The sequence below is a fragment of the Coturnix japonica genome, chromosome 19 (genome assembly GCF_001577835.2).
Source record: "Coturnix japonica isolate 7356 chromosome 19, Coturnix japonica 2.1, whole genome shotgun sequence".
NCBI classification, from domain to species: domain Eukaryota; kingdom Metazoa; phylum Chordata; class Aves; order Galliformes; family Phasianidae; genus Coturnix; species Coturnix japonica.
In genome coordinates this window covers 6263708-6284422 of record NC_029534.1, presented here as the reverse complement: position 1 = coordinate 6284422, position 20715 = coordinate 6263708, and the positions used below count along the sequence as shown (strand labels likewise).

Sequence of the window (20715 nt, the reverse complement as noted above, 5' to 3'; positions counted from 1 at the left end):
AAAATCTTGGTTGGTGTTTTGATTGCAGTAAATCAAAGAAATTTGTAAATGATTAAAAAAAAAAAAAAAGTAGAAAATGTGCCTGAAGGGCAAATAAATGAGTCCTCATTTTGATATGAATAGATACAAAACCTGACCCTCAAAGATTATATCCTCTCAAAGGATATAATTCTTATCTTATTTATACCTGCAGTTTGCATAATTTGCACAGTGAAAAACAAAACCAACATGAAATACTGAGCCTGATAACAGCATATGAAATAAAATGTGAACTGGAAAGCAATCTCTGCTCTGCAGTGAGGCTATGTTGTAAAGACTGCTCATTGCATTTCCTATGGAAGCTATCACTATGTGCTAGTATTGTCCAGACAAGAAAGGTGACACACCTTTATGTCGTGATCTAGAAAGACTGATTTTCCGTTTCTTGGTGTCCACCTCTTGAGATTCTACCTGATCTGCTTCTTTTCCATTAGTCATCTTTTCAATATTAACTGCACTGTTCTTACTGATATCACTCGGCATCGTTCCATGTAAACTTCTGTTTCTGCCATCATCATTAATAATTTCTTTTGGTTCATTTAGTGTTTTCGAGGTATTGATTACAAAAAGATCATCAGCTACTGTGGGTTTTCCACATTCAATCTGATTCTCATCTGGATCTGGGGCTTTTATTTTCCCTTCCTCTGATTCTTCACCATCGTAAAGCTCTGGTGTGAAGTAAATACTCTCATCTTCATCCTCAGCTTCTGCCGACATTTCTAACACTGACAATTCAGGTTTCCCTCCTACTGAAGGAAGCCCACTACAGGGTTCGATTTGAAGTTTTTGCTCATCAAGATGCTCCTCAGGAGCCTCTGTATTTTTGACTGAAAAATTAGTTGTTTCCAAATGTGATTCTCGTATATTTGGTTTATGTTCTAAAGTGAATGATGACTGGCATTGATTTACACCACCAATAAGTTCACTAGCTCTGTTCACATTCTCCCTTTGTTCGCTGCTTGCTGTGGACACACAGTTCATGGCTACAGGCGAAGGTGTTGAAGTCAGTGGTTTAAAGCAGCAGCGCCCTTTCATAAAATCAGAATTAGTCCAATCACTCTTTTTCTCTGTTTTAGTTGCAGGCCTTCTGGGTGTGGAGTCCATATGTTTTCTCCTTTGTGTTGCGTTGTGAGAATGACTCTCTACATCAACTTTCTGGCCACCTGTGAAAAATCACAACACATTAATTAATTGTATATGCTTTCCCCCTGCTGATTTACAGCATGTTTAGCACATCAAAATTACCACTGTTTTATTAGGTTTGCAGATATTTTATAATGCTCATTAAGATCCAATACAAACAAAAGCCCAGATGTTACAACTATCTTTGCACATGAATTGTCTTAATGAAATCAATAGATTAACTGGCCCATGTAAAGTGAGAGCATATGTACAACTGGATTTAAAAACCTGTATTTTTTTACTCTTTATTCTCTTACATTATTTACACCTATCTTACTAGAAGTGAAATGACAAGCTTTTCTAAAACTGAGGAATGGATGGATAGTTGCTTGTAAAGCTGTTATAGGAACTGCTTGTACACAAGGAGTCTCACTGTATCTAAACAGCAGACACAGCTTGAATCAAAGCTCTCACCTTGCAATAACGCTCAAAATCAAGTTTCAAGCATATTTTAAATTATCTTCACATTTTTTTCAACGACAAAATCAATTTAAGTGAAAGTCATTGACTGTACTACAAACTTTTCAAACATTATCAGTTGTTTTAAGAGTAATAGCAGTACACTGAGCACAGCTCGTATATGTGAATCATTATTTGGCATCGTAGCATTTCAATACTTGTAAAAAATACTTGGTTCTTCCAAAATAGATACGATTGAACATTTGAAATTGTTAATGAAGCCTTTTTTTCCCCTCACAGGAAATGAACATACTTTGTTGTATTATTGCTGTGATATTACGTGGCTGATTTGATGGTTCAGGATTAATTGAGTCGATGGTTGCAGTTAAATGAGTTTCTTGGACCAAACTTTGCTCCTCACTTTTAACAGGAACATCTGGTGACAGGTGAATAGTTGCCTCCTGTTGAGAAGCCGATGACAGCTCTTTCACATTTAAAGGTACATGGAAAAATTCATTGCTACACTGTGACGAACAATCAATGCCTTTCTGGTTTCTTTCAGCAAATGCGTGTAAGGATTCAAGGGCACTACCAAAATTTTCATGATGCTGGACTTGTTGACGAATCCATTTAGATAATCCTAATTGGGGAGGAAAAAAAGAAGTGTTACCACAAAACTACAGTATATATACCCATTTTTATTATATATGCACTGCTTTTATGCCTGGGTATTCATTTTTCTCGTTAACAAGAATTATTAAAAAGAAACTCACTTACTTAAATTATAGTTATTTATGACTGTAGTCAAAAAGGTATGACAAAAACTAAATTTAAATAAAACAAAGCTTTTACAACTTTATTTCAGATTAAGCAAGATATTCAGATAATCACAACTGTCAATTGCAAAAAAATATATATAATTCAATATGCTTTTATACAGCAATCATTTTTACAGCTCTCAAATAGCCAAATAGATATAAATTTATTTAAGGAAGCAGAAGGTAAATAATTTGAATGCATTTTTTGTGCAGAAGACAGAAAATGGTTTGACTTGTATCATGGCAGCTGAGCTCCACCTGCTGACTAGACAGCAACATTATCTGTTTACTCCTTTATAGATCTCTTTTCCAAACAGATCAGGAACAAAGACACACAGTACATCGTTTCCTAAGCAATTCTTTTTCAACTGCAGATTTTTAGTTTCATGGCTATACTCTGTTACCTTATATTTGTAGAATCATATTTCTGTAAGCTTGATTTGTTAATAGGAACTTTCCCAAAAAATTATCATTATTTAACAACAGCTTACCAGTTATGTACTTGTTAGGGTTATTCCGGAAGCGGTCATCAACTAAGATAAGGGCACCCCAATCACTCCTATGCCTTATACACCTACAGGCAAGCAACAAAAAAAAGAACGTCTGTAAAACTAGAGGCCGTATAGTAAAAAACTGCAGGGATCCGACAGGAGAAATTGGAAAGAGTCAGCCTGTTGGGATACATGCAAAAATACACAAAGAGTTTGCCTTCTCCCTTACAGCAAATGATGTCCATTCTGGATGAATGAACGACACTACCAGAGTATATCACAGAAGCTAAATTTTCCTTCATTTCTATTACTATGTGAAAACAAATTAAAAACAAATACTCAGCATCTAATCAAACCACATATTTGTTCTCAGCTCTTCAACTGGACAAATTAAATACTGAAAGGAGGAAACGTAAGAAAAATGGAGAAAAGAAAATGATCTGGGATGCAATGGCAAGCACATGGGTTTCTTTAAAGTAACTAAGCATTTTCATAATGCAGAGTATAACGGTGCAGATCAAAGCTGTGGGTGATACTGCTTAGTTTGTAGCTGAGGTTTTACAGACTTACAAAAATACTCCAGTATTCACTTCACATGCGTTGGTATTTCTAACATTATTAGGATGCCCCCCAATAATAACATGAGTGAAATATGGAAAAGAATCTGTCAGTGATAGTTCAGGATTATTACCCCATTGCTTAAGAAGAGGACAATTTCTGAAGATGTTTGAAAACATCTTCATGACATACATGAAAACACAAGTGTATCAGCCAGGGCTTAACACAGGAATGGTGACTCTGTAGAAACAGTAATTGTTCGTATTTGAGATCTCTCCACAAGCTATCACAACTTCTTTCAGAAACTTCTTCCCACCTCTCATTTTTATATTGCTTGGATAAGGGTTAACTCATAGTTTAGATGAATGACACGCACTGGAGAGACATCCTGCTCTTCCAGGAGGAGCAGCACTGCAAGGAATTCATTGCACGGTGTCACCTGGCCATACACACCATCTGTGCAATTCCCAAAGGCTGCTATTTCATTTCAAAGACGTGTGTTACTTCATATACTGTGAGAGCACTGAATTAAGAGAAAAGTGTCAGACTGAGGACTAGCATGTTTCTGCTCACTTCCATCCCTGCAGGCATCCACAGCAACTACTGTTTGTGTATCTACAGCAACTACTTCCTCTGGCTGTCACAAGAAGCTGCACTCTGATTTATAACAGCTTAGTGGGCTGTTCTGTTTTTATAAAAATAGACATCATTTGCCGTCATCCTTCACCAAACCTCAGCCAGTAAGGACTTAGTCCAACAATAACGCACGCTATTTACATGTTTATTTCAGAATGGAAGACTATTTTCCCCTGTTAAATTCTGACTAGCATGAAGTTTATTTACACGACAAATGATACAACAAGCAATTTTTACTAGAGCTAGAATTAGGTTGCAATTTATTTCACAATGACGTAGCTTCAAATTCATTTCTTAATACTAGCATTCCACCACTTCCAGTAGTTTTTTTTTTCTTAGCTAATTATAACTAAGAGGAGCTTAAAATACCAGCAACTAGAATTTACAATGAGATTTTATTTACTTACACTATGCTGTCTCAAGTTTGTTTCTAAACCTTGATTCATATCACTAGATGTTGTCTATAAATGTGTCTGTGCATCTACCATACAGATGTATATCATACATACATGCACAGCATCTACACTGGATACAGCTGATAGATAGCTGTGTCTGCGTATGGTAAACATTGCTGGGGAAGGATGAACTAATTCTGTCCTGTTAATAAAATTTGAGGGTATTATTTCATTTGAGAAAGCTAGCTATACCACTTCTAAATCAGGAAAGAGATCAGCAAGCATGATAATTGAATTGACCTTTAGCAAAGGCCTGCAAAAAAAAAAATATATATATATATATTTTTTTTTTATCCCTTTCAAAAATACTGTAGGCTTAACATTAAAAAATATATATTCTAAACTCACCAAGAGTATAATTAGTACATTTAAAAAGACCTAAGAACTTTCATTTGATTTATAAACTCAATAATTATTCCTCCTTTGCAAATACTTTCCTTTCTTTATATCTAGAATAATAACAAATAAACCTGAAGCCTAGCAATGTAGAATGAAAAACTTAAATCCTGAACTCTAACAATGCTCAAATGCACAACAAAAGCAGACAGCTGCCAGTACAGAGCACATGAATAGCTGATTTATGCAACATGAGTTTTCTGGTGTGATTTACCCTGTGTTAATAATGAGGAATCAATCACTGAAGACGTCACATGCAAAAAGTTCTACAAATATGCGTGTTCTTAATCACACAAGGTTTATCTCACCTTCCCAGGGCCTGGTTCAGAGCCCTGTAAGCTTGGATTTCGTACCACTGGCTCCCTGGTAAAAGGCCTCTTGTAGTTTTGTGCTGATCATTGTATTTCCTCTTTAATTCGACCTACAGAAGAAATCACAAAATATTGTTTGTGATTATCATTTTGAAAAGGAAATATGCTAGAATGGAAAAAGAATCCAAGATTTAATCAGTGAATATTATAAGGGGAAAAAAAGAGAGCTTGTTAGATAAAAAAGATTAGAAACAACACCGATTCCATGGGAAGTCTCACAAGTTCTGTCCACAGTTATCATTTATCCACAATTGTGATGCAGTAAAGACATTGTGATGCAGTAAAGACTTCAATGTTGCAAGCTGCCAAATTCAAAATATGCAACTGATTCATACCTGCAGTTTAAATGGACCAAATACAATAAACTGGAAACGTATCGTCAGATTTGCTATGAAGCAATTGGAATTTGAAAACATTCAATACAAATTCCACAACACAGAAGACTGCACCTGTATTACATAAACACTTCAGGAGTGCTTTAGCAACAGTGACTTAATACACAGAACATTTCTAACCATAAAACATTCAAAAGGTCTCAGATATCTGTAGCCAAGAAAGCCCCTTAACTACAAGGCTCAAGTTTGCAATCAGTGGGTTATGAAGTTGGGAATTCCTCTGTTGTGCCAAAAGGAAATGCTGGAAGCTCCAGAAGACAGCAGCTCTATAATCTATTTTGCTGCAGAACCCCCTGAATGTTGGTTGCTAGTAGCTGTACTTCAATTATTAACCAGAATGCATGCCAGGACACTGCCTTATTACCAGCATCAGTACCCAGCATGCAGCAAGCTGCTCCAGCCACAAAAGAATGAATTCCACCACACTCATCAGGACGATCATTAATACCCACATTACTCACAGTTCATATGAGGCAGACGTAGAGTGTTCTAATATTTACTCAGTCTTTCAAGGCATGTTTGAAGTGCAGAAAAATACACTCTAATGGCACAATTTGAAGTAAATTCAGAGCAGCCACGTAATTGGCTTAAGCTGCAACAGTATCCCCGGAGCGAAGCTGCCTTGTTTAGCCTGGTTATGACTGCACTTGCTGAGCTCCTGCTGGCCACTACCTTCTGCTGTATGATGCAATATTAAGCAACTGAGGACTTCGGGCTAGGAAGTATTTAGAAGCAGCAGCCTCTCCCAGCTGCTCCAGAGGTAGCTGCGACAACAACTGTGAAATAAATTCCTCAATTCCCTTTTCTGATCACCTGGACAACTACACATGAACTGCCTGACCTGAACAAGAGTTGGTTAAGTGAACATTATACACAGTTATACAAATGGTAAAAGAATTTCTCATGATGGTGGGGGAGGTGATGGTTGCATTTGTTGAATATTTCTTTTTAAATAAACAAAACTACACCAAAAAGGGCCCTTCCTTTGCTCTTTTGTACAGTATTAACCTTTCTAAACTGACAAGTGAAAGGACACGCTTCAGGAGAGAAAACAGCAGACTTCTAACCTCTTCTGACAGGTAACTTTCAAGTTGGATTTGGATAAGAAATTTTCTTTTATGTACTTATGCCCTTTAAATTGCCTGTCAAATTTACAAATTCAATCTTTACAGCCAGAAAATAAATTCAGTTTGATTTCACAGATTTATTATTTCTTCCAGTCACCCTGAATTTATTGACTGGCATACGAGGTCTCCTTTGTAATGTTCAAAACAGAAGATGATTTCTTCCAAGCAGCTTAGGAGCATTAATACCAATCTTTAAGAAGGAACCAAAGCATAACTGAGCATTTCCACATACGTAAGTGCTAACTGGAGGAACAACAGGGTATTCCTCAACATTGAAAATGAGGTTGGAGACTTCACCGAAGTCTTTAAAGCCTAACCAATGGCAAATGGTAACAGAAGGCAGAACAGGCAGGTCATCTCCATTACAATGTATTATCCCGTAAATAAAATACACTGTTACTACAACCTGATACATATTAGTGTTACGCAAATGTACACGACTTGTAATGCCCATCAACAATGGCATTCCATGTCTCAAATGATAAAAAACAATAAATCAGTATTGCCTTGGTTTAAATGGCTAAAACATCTTTTCTATCTTAATGAATAAAGGGTTAACAGAAAATAAACATTGGGTTTTTTCTCACTTTGATGATCATGTCTCAGCATGAGATGACAACTTACGTTCCTGAGAGTTCAGTTTTCATTATAAGTCTACGAAAGGTAAAAGGCCAGGGCATGTCATTTTAATGCAATCAGAATCTATTTCATTGTATAACTCTTACATTATCAAACATCAAATCAACGCCCGATTCAAAATGACATGTTGCATATGTGAAAAAGCCAGTCTCTCCTGCTAGCAAATATCCTAAATGTGCAGTAAACCACAGGCTAGAAGGGATTAGTTAAAATGTCAAAAGACAGCCTTTTACTTTTACCTGTTCATCCTTAAAAATATACTCTTAGCTATCAGGCATGCTTTACAGACAAATAGCTTCAGCAGGCAGCAGCAGAAGGCCCGTGGCAAGCTCTGCCATCTTGTAGCTGTCAGACAGATTAGGCTTTGATCTATCTGGGAGGTCACGGTCACATTCACATTTACTGAAGTCTAACAGCATTATACCTGCTAACCGCTCGTTCTTTTAATGCTTAATTAGTTCGACATCTTTCAGTACGGAATATCAACTGAGAAATAGCAACAAAAAGTAAATGCCATGAACAAACTTTTCTAATCGTGACTTGGAAAAAGCTTTTGAGGCGAATTCTAATACACCTCCAAAGAATTTTTGAATGTTCTTTTTTTAATCCAACTTAATATAATGAGTTTGCTTTTTTTTCCCAACAACTGCATTGAACATTCTATGATTCTCATTATACTACATCCTAAATGTTGACTACTCAGGAAAATAGGATAAACAACAGTACTTCACCTGAAAAAACTCAGACTAATTCAAGTGATATGTAAATAAGTAACAAAGTGGGTTTATACCGTAGTTACTGTGGACTCTATTTGTCAGAATATGACATGAAGCTTAAAAGAGTAGAGATCATTTCTGACTCCCAAAACAGGCACATGTACCTGCAGAAGCCTGCAGCCTTTGCCAGGCAGAACCAGGTGTATTCAAAATGAACATAATGTGGCTGTATCTAACATTGTACATTGGTACAGCATTTAACTTTTCCCTCCTTGCTTTAAAAGTAGTAACATTATCTGTGAGATTTAAGACTAAATAATGCATGTATACAGACATAGGTGAATCTTGAGCCTCACTCATCTAAACACAACACCTCAACTTCTTAGCCCACAGGAGAAAGTCACTACAGTAAGATTATCTTCAAATGCTCCAGGCATTCCAAGTACAGACAGCAATAACACATATAACATTATGAAATAAGCATATGCTCATCACCTAACGTTTATTAAGCTAGTCTGCGTATTACAATTGCTTCTTAAGGCCATTCTAACCAATTCATGTATCTAAATACTGCAACCAGATACATAAATAACACACTATTCTGCTTTCACACACAATACATTTAAAACAAAAAAAGAAAACAAAATTGTGAGCAAAGGAACACCAAATACTGTGAAAAGCTTGTTGGGGCTGGAGACAGTGCTTAGAGCTGCAGGTCCATCCTGCACAAGTCTCTTTAGCAGGTGAACCACCTGTGCCCCTCCAGGGGCTTCCAATTCAAATCAACAATTCTGAGCAGCAAAGCCACTCTATGGCATATCAGATTCTACCAACTGGCCAGCACTACCTTCAGGGAAGAAAATCAGCAGTACCACTTTATGCAAAGCCGTATTTCCTGCGTTATGTACTCACAGTTTATTTTATGACTATCTGCTTCCCAAGTATTCTCGCTCTTAATCCCAGTGTTAAAGAGATGGGAAGCTTATGTAATGCTGCAGCCTCTGAACACTTTGAGTATTGTCAACTACACCATGTGGCATCTCTGAGATCCTGGAGTTTTACGGTTTGACAAACCTTGTAGCACATTCACCCCAGGCCCATCTACTCATCTCAGTCTTGTAGGCTTGGAGGGACTGTGAACAAGTGACTTGATTAAAATCTAATGCAACCAAAACTCTGCTCTGAAGAGAAAATTCAATCCATTTCCACTGAAGCAGAAGTGAAAAAAAATCAAGCAGCTTCCCCTGAGGTACAACGCTGCTGTGTACGCTCAGTGCCGCTGCGGCAGAGGTGAAGTGGTAAGTGTCAGTCATCCTTACAAATCCCCAAGGTGATAGCTTCACTTTTAAAGCTTTCAACATACTTTGACAGTGAAGTAAAAACTTAAAGGTCAGCGCTACTTGCTAAGGATAAGATAAACACAAGAAAATCACTTCGGAATTTTTTATGGATCATAAAAGTAAACTATTAAAGGTAAAGTTTTGATTTGTGATATTATTTATCCAAAGGCTTAACTTCCAGATATATTCAGAGATGATTTCTGTAATCTATGGCAGCATATTGACATTAGCCTTGCACCAGTAGAAGAAAAATGCCATCCAGCAGCCTTACAAGTAAAGCTGAACTGAAACGTTACCTTGCTTAGCCACAGGAATGCCCTATTCCACAGGATTTTGCAGCTACTCCCATAAATGGAGCCTCCACTTAAGAAAAGAGCAGATAGCTTTGACTTACTACAACCATTCTTGTTTCAGGAAAGGTGGGAATCTTCTGTGATACCTTCTCACTTCCTGCTGATGTAAGCAGCTGCCACGCCATCACCTATTTATTGCATTGCCTGTGAAGCGTTATAGCAAGGCAAAACAAGACCTCACCTCTACCGAACTTTTATTGAGATGAGACATAAAAATAATCTTAAGGAAAAAGCTCATTTCAATATACACTTCCATATACATATTTGGTAACAAGAGTAGCTCCATCTCCTGACCTTTTCCTAAGGGGAGAGGAAGAAAAGTGATGGAGGTGCACAAGATTCAGAGCCAGCCACCTTGTAAAGGTGTGACTCAGCACACTGCCTTACTCCTTCATAAATAACATCAGAGCAGACTGAAATATTGTCGGTATGGTGCTGCAAGATGGGATTGGCCAAATTCTTTTACAAATTGCCCCAGTAAGTGTATTGATATAACTCCTATAGGCTTACTACCTAAAACTGCACATTCCAATGCTCCATTTCTTTCTTACATATTTGTTACTTTAAGAAGCAACTTTACAAATAAAATATAAATTAAAATTGAATAAGAAGTGTGGCATGGAAGAAAGAGATCTAAGTGCACACAAGTGTACAGAATGTACATACATTGCACTTTTACCCCTCTCAGTATGTTCCCCTTAGACATTCAATACATAAAATACTACAAGGCATGGCTTTCCTATGAAAGTTTTACTCATTCATCTCTGCTCCTTACTTTCTATTTCCCCCCCCCCCTCCCCAGTATTGGAGTGAAGGAGAAAGTAAACACAGCTCAGGTTCAGAAAACCATTAAGATAAATAATCACACCAAAAAAAAAAAAAAAGATCATTTCTTACAATCATTTAAATCACATTGATGTCAGGTCATCCAAAAATGGTATCTCGCACATTTTAGGCTCTTATGACATCAAATTTGACAGGAAAGATGAGGCAAAGTTTCTCAGAAACATTTGAAATGGTACAAATATGTCAATTTTTTGATCCCACCAGAAGATGGGAAAAAATTCAGCCCTTACAGCTGCTTGAAGTTGCACGTAACCAAGAGAATTGTAATTGAAATGAAGTCTTCCTTCATGTACTACAAAATACGTCGCTGGAAAAAGCAAAGAAAAAATGTGTTATCATAGTTCATAATCACAGTATGGCAATGATGGGAAATACTTCTCATTAACAGCAAACTCAGCTACATTTTTCAAGTCGTGCCATAGCACAGGAAGTCCAGCCTTATTAAGTTCATTTTTGTTCTGTGCATCTATTGATGTTAAAGGGTTTGACTGTGTTTTCCTCTCTATTTTGCTAAGTTCTCTTTGCTGTTATATGATTATGTACATTCTACTGTACTACGATCAGAAGCATCTGGAAAGGTGGAAGTGAAGAAATGCTCCCTGGGAAAGTTAGCTTAATGCTTGCACTTCAGAGCCGCCCATTATCAACATTTCATAGCGAGTTCCTTTATTTTCAGGTCCCCAAAGTAAAAGCAGTAAATTATGACTTGAACTAAACAAGTCACACTTGGCTCCAAAATCAGATTTTCCTACCTCTAGTTTCAGGTCCCAGAGGTGGGCAGAGGAAATCCTGGTCACAGCCAAAGAAGTCATTTTTGGCTCTGAAATACATTTTCCTGCTTCACAAGAGCCAAACCCCACCATTGAGAGCACCGTAGCTTTAAGCAATACTTCAACATTTCTTTTATATTTTTTGCTTTAGCAACCTGATTCTTCAGCAATATGAAACCATTTTCAATCATACAGAATTACAGGTCTGGCCTCTCTTTCTTAACACAGTATTGTTATTATTAAGTACACTTATGAACCCTAATCATTGCTTTCTTCCTAACACTGACAAAGAGCTTTACTCTTCTCTATGTGACAGTGAGTGAATGTAAGATGTCAAATGCTTAAAATGCTTAAGTGAAGCAACTGGAAAAGAAAAAAAAAATATGTTCCTTAAAGGTTCTACACAAAATAATGCAACATACAAAAGCATACAGTTACTGAAGGAGACCAAACACTCTCCTTTTAACACCTGAAGTTGTACCATATATTTACAACACACATGTGGAGAACATAACTTTGGATATTTTACATCATATTTGGTGATGAGTTTCTTGTCCAAGAATGATGTTTAGATCCAAAATGCTACAATTCAAAACATGTAACAGGAATGAATGAATAGTATGTTAACATCAGATAACATGTACGTGGGATTATGCATCTTTTTCTGCCACGTTATTTATGTTCTCTAATATTAACGTTCACTGGAATCAGCATCGGGTTACAAGCCATAAAACATATTTAGAAAGCAGGTTGATCACAGACAAGTAATATTAGTGGAGATGAGCCAACATCAAGCTGCCAACATAAAATATCGGTCTCCAAAGGCACAATTCAATAAACCCTTATGACTGTGCATAGTCCAGTATTATTAAAGGGATTACTCACACGAGTAAGAGCTATGTGCAGGAGTAAGGGGTTATAGAACTGAGTCTTAAGAGGACTTTTGCTACCCAAAAAGCAGACAAACAAGTGTGGTTTTACACAGAGAATGCACATTTTGTGATTTACACCAATTCCATAATTATCTTGTGAATTTTCCTAGGGAATTGTTAACTACTTGCATTTTCTATTTATAAAGGGATATCATTATTAATAATCTCACCAGTTTCTTCAGTACATCTACTGAGCATCAGCTGCTTTATAAAACAATAGATGCAACTGTTTCCACAGGTGTATGTCTACTTATGTCTAACTTGACTTGTGTCCCTATCTTTAGAATAACCTCCACAGAATCTAAGCACCAGACAAATCTTCAGAGCTGGAAGTTTTACATTTATCACTGTTCAGCCTATCTTCTGATTTAACTAGCCACATACATCATAAGAGCAAATGCCTTAACTATGTGCTCTGAAGCATTTCATTTAGGTACTTGCATTTCATATAATCCCACAAAAAGAAAAAAGATAATAAAACAGTGTCCTCTACTATTTTAAAATCTGGATTCTTAAAACCCAGGAGAAAAAAAAAGGGTTTCAAATGAAGAAATTGTTCATTCAAATGAAGATCAAACACCCTAAAAGAAAGTCACTCACATGTACCTGGAATAGAGAATTGTTGTGTTCTTACTCTGACAAACACAACTGCTATGCCTCAAAAACAATACTGAATAGAAAAAACTATTTTAATAAAATACTGCAATTATGTGTCATGATAATTTTTATTAATTATTTCCACTGTTTAAAGCAAGCATTTGAACATCAACTTTCACTTTAAAACCCTATTCCCATTTCAGTTTCAAAGGATTAAGATCTAATTTTAATAAGCATGGTTAGAAAACGAAGCTGCACCACAAAGAGAATGGTGCAAGTATCATTTAGCCCGCAGCACTTAGATATCACACTGGGTTTTGCATAAAATTTACCTCTTTTTTTTTTTTTTTTTTTAAATGACATAGCACATACTTTTCTATGCCATTTTTATTACATTTTTTTCACCCCAAGCAGCACTACAGCTTCAGCTTTCTGTGTAGCCTTCGTTATCCAGCTGACTACAAGAGCTTCAGTGGTAAAAGCAGCATGCACTAATCCAGAACTTCTTGAGGTACCCACTAAACGAAAGCCTTAGACCAAAGAGAGCATTATTTAACTTGCAGGGAAATGCTGCTAGTTGGATATCACTTTGAATCCAAGCTGTTGAGCAAGAGACACATTCCCAGTAAGAACAGTTTTCCCTAGCACTATTCTAGCAGCAGTACCACACACCAGCCAGCTCCTCAGATCTGATGTTAAGAGACCAGTGCATGCCCTTCTCTCATTTAGAATTGATCAGTGCAGTGCTTTGTGCATTACTGTATCTAAATATACGCATACAAACCTTTAGCCGTGCGCAATTTGGCAGCTACTCTTTCTATCCTTACTTAAAAATTTAGAGGTTTTCTTCAGTCTGATTTAAAAAAAAAAAAAAAAGAGAGAAAGACAAACCTAACATTTGTATTTTGGAACTGTTATCGGTAATGAGGTGCACTGCCCACATTTTTATTATAATACATATTTGGTCATATCCAAAAGAAAAATCTGAAGCAGTATTTTTAACCTGAAAGAACATAATCCATTGTGAGCATAATTCACCGTTGACACATACTTTTCAATTCAATTTTGTATAATTTAGGATAGAAAAATATTGACATTCTGGAAATCATTTATAGCAAAATGTAACTGTTCCAGCTCTACTACAGACCAAGTGTTTCCAAAATATCATTTAAGAGAACACTTCTAAAACAAAGCATTTCTAACTCTAGAAACTGGGATGAATTTTCTTTGAATGTATGTGTTTTTATACTAAAGGACAGGGTATTATGTTTTAGTAGAAGAAAAAATGTTATGGCTGAATAAGCGCCTCAAGAAAGTTATGCAAACATTGAGAGAACACCACACCAGGCAGCCACTGCTAACATAACCCTACTAGTTCTCATAGGATGTGGGTTTTTCCTACCAAGGCTTTAACTAGGCACATGCTGTAGACAACAAAGAAGTCTTTGGCTGTTCACTTAAGCTCAGAACACATCTCTAAAACCAAAGCTTGAGCTTTCCAGTTCAGACCTATGGTTTTCTTGTTTGATTTGGCATTATTAATAACAAGAATCCAGCTGTTTCTTATATTTCTTCTGTGATACTTGTTTCTTATTATCACAAAGAAGTCTAAAAATGCTCTAATAGGTACACAAAAAGATAAAACAGAGAGAGTGGCCATCATACTGAGAAGAAAAGTGTCAGCAGTGAAGCATCACACACTTAGCTTATTTTTAGTGACCTTCCATACAAGTTAATAATATACATTTATTTCATTAAGTAGAAAGAAAGTCTAGGAAAATACTTTTCCATATTCACTGGCTTTCTTTTCCTTAATAAATGCCTGGCCTCAGCTAGAAACTGCCTGCTCTCATGGAACATCATCTAACTACAAGACGAGCTCTGTTGAAGTCAAAAGAAAGGAAGTCTCGACGCGGGTAATTAAACCGCAATGTGGAAGCAACGGGAAGTTGCTTTGGCCATTTCCTGAATAACGCAAATAGTCTTAAGTTTCTTTAATTGGACACACATTAGAATACCACTTTTAGGCAAAGAAAGAAGCACTTCAACAATGTAAAAGCCTTCACAAGCAACATCAAATAAATCTACAATATTTTTACCTAGCAAGATATACTCGTACTTAATATTACAGAAATGGGTCAACAAAACATGCTGAGCTGTTCCTCCTCTTAACTGTATAGAAAGGAATAAAGAATTCAAATACGACTGACAGAAACATTTCCAACAAATGTTGTGTATATTTTGTATTTCAAACAGGATATAAAAAAAACATAACTCTTTCAATTAGATATTGAAATCCTACCTGAAGGTCTTTCACATTTGGAAACGGAATACCTATGGTTATAACTGCTCGGGCATTCTCATCACAGAAATCCAAGCCTTCACTAACTTTTCCTCTGCACACAGCTATTAGGAGTGCTCCATCTTGAAGAAGCCGAAGAGGGATACGCATCATTCCCAGGGGTAAAGTGAACATCAAAAGAAAGTTTCAGCAGTATCTTTTAAAAGTTCAATATAATACAGCATAATACATTGTGTATCTGTCTGGAAAAGGTGAGGGGATTTAATATCTGAAGTGTTTTTTGTTAGAGAGATGAGATCAACTGTATTTTCGTCAATAAAATTGTGATTTTTAATACAAGTAGCAAAATAATTTTCCATAATAGAAGATAGTGGTACTTAACTATGCATAAAGCATATGCATTTACTACAGCGTTTCAAATTTAAAACTTTCAATTCTGCATTCTAAAAACTATGTTGTTGTTGACATGCTACCATCCTTTATTCTTTATACTAATATTCAGGTATTTCAAAAAGAAATCCTACAGTAGCTGTAATATAAGATGAGAAATCAAAGCTGTGCAATGTATCGTAGAAATGATCCTTTGAGAAGCCAGTCTGCACCCTGCTGGTCACACAAGCACACATTCCTACACAGTTCACTGCCTCTTGGATAGCACTATCAGGATTGAGCAGCATTCTTTGTGTCCCTTTATCCGCATGCAACAATGAAAATAGCTCTTAATCTTCCTAATTTATAACAATAATTTATTAAGATAAACTAAACTTAAGTGTTTATCCATATCTTATAACTGTTAAGAATAATATCACTTTTATTTTTAACTTGAAAAGACAGAGTAACTATTTTGTCTGCAGAAAGTACCTTTTTCTCCTTTAAATTTTATTGCATCGTAGTATATTTTCAGCAGTTCATCGAAATCGCTTTTTGCTCCTCCTTGAGGCTCTGCAATGACTGTCTTGACAAGCTCCAGGTTTCTCCACAAGCCAGTGTGTATCCAGCGATCTTTCAATTTGTCCAACAGCTGAAAAAAGAAAAATCCAGAAGAGTTGAAATAAATTGCCAGTTCCTCAAAATGTTCAAATAAAGCACTGACACTTACTGTAGTGCAACTGTACTATTCAGTTCTTGCATTTATGAAAACAAGTTCCACAGCTATGCAACACTGGCATTGATGTAGGTATTTATCAACAGCCTCCTCTGCTACAAGGTCCTGTCAGCTTTGTTATAGCTACCAGATTCTGAACTGCACTATTTTACTCCAAATCAGCACACAGTCAAATCCTGTAAGCTTGTTCTATATATACTGTGAGCATAATAAGAATATGTATTGCATTACATAAAGCTAAGTCTAGAAGCATTACAGAAACTGAATTCAGGTGGGCAGGGGTCAATTTTGTGGTTAGCTGCCATCATGTCTTTTTCCCATCAGTTTCTAGACTGAATATTATGAAAGTAGGGAGCAAAAGTCATTCCTTCACCTAATATATTTGCTTGATGGTGCACAGCACTTTCCCTCAGACCAAAGAAATGCAACCAATACATTTCATCATGAACTGAGTTGATCTGGTTCAGTGGACAGAAAGTAAATACTTGATCTCACTCATCATAGTGTTCAGTGCGCCATCACTGACTGCTGGGCAGTAGAGTTGCTATGCTCTGTAGGTACAGAAGACTTTAAATAAACAGATTCCACAATACGGGTTACACTCCTAATTTGTCCATACTTCCCTCAGCTCCATTCATCGACTTGCTCACTATTTTGCTCCAGGCTGTATAAAGTGTTCCATCTGGAACCAGCACCAGTCCCAACACAGTGCTCAAGAGCTGAAGCATCCCTTGGCTCCTAACCCACTTGCCTCTTTGATGCACTCCAGAAAAGAACCAACAAAGCATTCTGTATGTTTGCTAAATTCATTTCTTAATAGAAGAACACTTACATATTTCACACTCTTAACACTAGATCTGAATTTATTCTCTGCTGTTAAGTACTTGGGTTGGTACCTTTTGAGGCACATCCAGATCAGTGGGGACAAAGCAGGCATTGCTTTTCACATGTTGACTAGCTTTGTTCAAGCTCCTATTCAGGAAACCCTGATTACCCACTGGTGTTGGGACACTATTCCCAAACAACCACAGAAGGATCAAATGATGAACAGTACTAACATTTCCTACACATACAGATGTCACTGCAAAAGAAAGCGTCTCTTCTAAAAGCTCCCGTCACTTCTCTGCCAGCTGGGTCATTTCCTGGCAGCATCCTGTCTGTAATCTCTTTTTGTAGAAAGGGTTATATTATGAGCAAGCAATGACAGTGCATCTGGCCATCCACAGCCTGCCACTAAGTCCTCAGTTCTTGGACATGATGTGGAGATAATTCTGGTAAAGAAGAGAACTGAACAAATGATGCACCTAAGTACATCCACTTAAGGTGTATTAGAGCTGCCACTGACTGTAATATTATCAGCTTTTCAGATTTCATTCTTCCTTCTGCAAAGCTAATGTCTGCCCAGGCACCCACCTGATGGGCTGTGCTAAATTCACTTCTGCCTTCTCTTTGCCGTGTCTGACAAAAGGAAGCTGGGGAGCTACTACAGGCAGGATGCACTTGGTAAAACTGCACTTGAACTTTACACCTATTAAGCTATACATGTTCTGGGGATCATTTGCCCCAGCCTTCTCCTGTTCCTATTACCTCAGCTCCAGAAATCACTGGGTATTTTTCACAGTCGCAGCCTTATAAAGCATTCTTAGCGGAATAATCATTTCTTAATTTAAGTGAACCAAAGCCTCAGAAAGGACAAGATTCCTTACCAGAAGTACTTAACCCCTCAGCTCCACTAGATTTATGAAGATGATCAGGGGGCTGGAGCACCTCCCCTATGAGGACAGGCTGAGGGAGTTGGGTTTGTTCAGCCTGGAGAAGAGAAGGTTGCGGGGTGACCTCACTGCAGCCTTTCAATACCTGAAGGGAACCTATAACCAGGAGGGGAGTAAACTCTTGGAAAGGGCCGATAACAGCAGGGCAAGGGGAAATGGTTTTAAGTTAAAAGAAGGAAGATTTAGGTTGGATGTCAGGGGGAAGTTCTTTACTAGGAGAGTGGTGAGGCCCTGGAACAGGCTGCACAGGGAGGTTGTGGATGCCCCGTCCTTGGAGGTGTTTAAGGCCAGGTTGGACGGGGCCCTGGGCAACCTTATCTAGTAAAGGTGTATGTTTGGTGGCCCTGCCAGGCAGGGGGGTGGAGCTTCATGATCCTTGAGGTCCCTTCCAACCCGGGTCATTGTGTGATTCTGTGTGATTCTGTGATTCTGTGATTTCTCCCACACTTGAAAGGAGCTTAACTTCTACGTATCACCAAAAAGATGGCACTAGAAAACCTTCCTCCAAATTCTTAAGAAAATACCTTTTCTCCTTTGTGTTGGCCTCTCCAGGCACATATCTATTGGACCATACAAGATCCAAGTTTCTTGTTTAATCAATAGCATCACCATCACAGAAAATCTACAGTTTTTGATGAAAGTTATTACCTCTCCCATTTAATGGCACTTCCAGGATATGAAGACTTTCCCATGCGCAGAAAACTATGCACAAGCATATACAATACCCAGGCTATTGCCACAGGCACTAAAACAACCAGAATTATGGACATGACTGCGTACAAATAAATAAAATATAAAACACATACATGGCTCATAAGAGCAATGAATCAAAGGCAAGGTTCTCATAAAAACTTATTTCACTTCAGATTGGAAAAGTGTAAATGGGAGCAAGATATAATGCCAGGAATCACAAGGAGCAACCATTAATGCCCACAGTCAGTCACTTTTTCAACCCAGGGGAATAATAGCTTCTGCAGTGGAAGGCAATCTGCGTATATTTTATTAAATCCCCTAAAAATGGATTCTCAAATGGTTTATTAACAAACACTCTTCCTCCAGGAGAGCAGAAAATCTTGTTAGAAAGAATCTGTCATCTTCCCCATGCACTGAAGGATGTTTACTTTGATAGCTTTCTCCTTGTTTTCCTTTCTGCAACATAAAGACACCTGTAAGCTATGACCCACAGAACTTCTGAGCTCAGTATTTAGATTTACCGTTCATTTTTGTCAGCATTCCCTTTTCAAGGCAGCTTTTGAAGCACTCTTGAAGTTTAGGAATGGAGGAAAAGGTTTTCTTAACATCTCTTGCCATTATGTTGTGCTCCTATGCTAAATCCTCTCATCCTGTGTCCACGAAGGAAAAGCTTTGCCCCTTTCCATTTGCTGTTTTGTTTTATTCGGTGCCAAAAATTGCATTAGGGGTTTCCCATGTCATGAAGCAAGACCAAAGATTTGTTTAATGTGTTTTACCCTGAGGCAAGTTCACTGTAATTTCCAGCATCTTAAAGAAGCCAAGAAGTTAACTTGCAGCACTCACACTGCTGCACTGTAGTTTGGGAATGCACTTTTTTTTTGCAGCATTCAGTAGCACTTGATGGTGATTGTTAAAGCAGCAAATACCTGTAATGAGGAAGGGTCTCATGGAAAACACAATAACACAGTGAGTTACATATTCTGATCTACAGCTCCTTAGCGTATCCCGCTACAACCACCTGTTACTACATTTCTTTATATAGATTATTCCTGCAGTATTTTAGCATTGGTTTATATCACGGCTGCATTGCACCTCACTAATAGATTAAAAAGGGAACATAGAAATAATCCAGCCATCAAAAGAGCTTGGGGAATCTATGGAACACAAGAATAAAGGAGGATGATCAAGAGCAATACAGAAAAGGATAAAAAAGCCATCATGAACCAAGTAGCATCTGATAAAATAAACTTTAGCTTTATTGGTTAGTTTAACAACTATTAACTAATTTAATAACTGTCAGTTATAGCTGCAGTGTATATCCTTGTGCATCTTTATAAGTATGTGCCATCTTGTTACCCATACGTTTATATAATGAACAAAAGGTATTTCAAAGGTCACAAGATTTCCTCAAATCTCTTGTAATCATCTTCAATCTGGCATTAAACACCAAAAAATCACTCCTCCCGAACTTTTTCTCATCCCATTTGCATGTGATTCATTTTCATGATAAAATGTTTGCTTTCAACAGTTAAAGATACTTAACGTTTTCTTTGTTATTTGGATACAAAGGGTAGCTGAGGAGAAAAAGCAGCCATTAGTGTCTTCTTAATAAAAATCACAGTATTGGCACCACTGTTAGTGCAAAAAGTCAGAGATTCTCAAGGGACTAACATTGATCTAAAAGCCTTTTCCCATGCAGAACTCTTCATGTGTTTGCTACTAGAATTTTCTTTTTGAATAAGCACTGCTTCAAATCAAAGTGTGTCTCCAGTGGGCTGGAAAT

The 20715-nt window shown here is 37.3% G+C and overlaps 1 protein-coding gene across 11 annotated transcripts in view; it reads right to left on the bottom strand.

Moving 5' to 3' along the window:
- The window catches only part of BRIP1 (BRCA1 interacting protein C-terminal helicase 1), a 117791-nt gene that overhangs the window by 68874 nt on the left and 28202 nt on the right, over positions 1 to 20715 (bottom strand). For all 11 annotated transcript variants that reach the window (XR_001558973.2, XR_004309330.1, XR_004309329.1 and 8 more), the window contains exons 15-20: positions 16224 to 16383; positions 15363 to 15484; positions 5283 to 5395; positions 2930 to 3012; positions 1934 to 2260; positions 387 to 1202 (exon numbers count right to left, since the gene is read on the bottom strand). Coding sequence is in view for 2 of the 11 variants with exons in the window: in XM_015880606.2 (XP_015736092.1) it covers positions 387 to 1202; positions 1934 to 2260; positions 2930 to 3012; positions 5283 to 5395; positions 15363 to 15484; positions 16224 to 16383 (1621 nt within the window). In the remaining 9 variants the exon portion in view is untranslated. The remainder of the gene's footprint in view (positions 1 to 386; positions 1203 to 1933; positions 2261 to 2929; positions 3013 to 5282; positions 5396 to 15362; positions 15485 to 16223; positions 16384 to 20715) is intronic.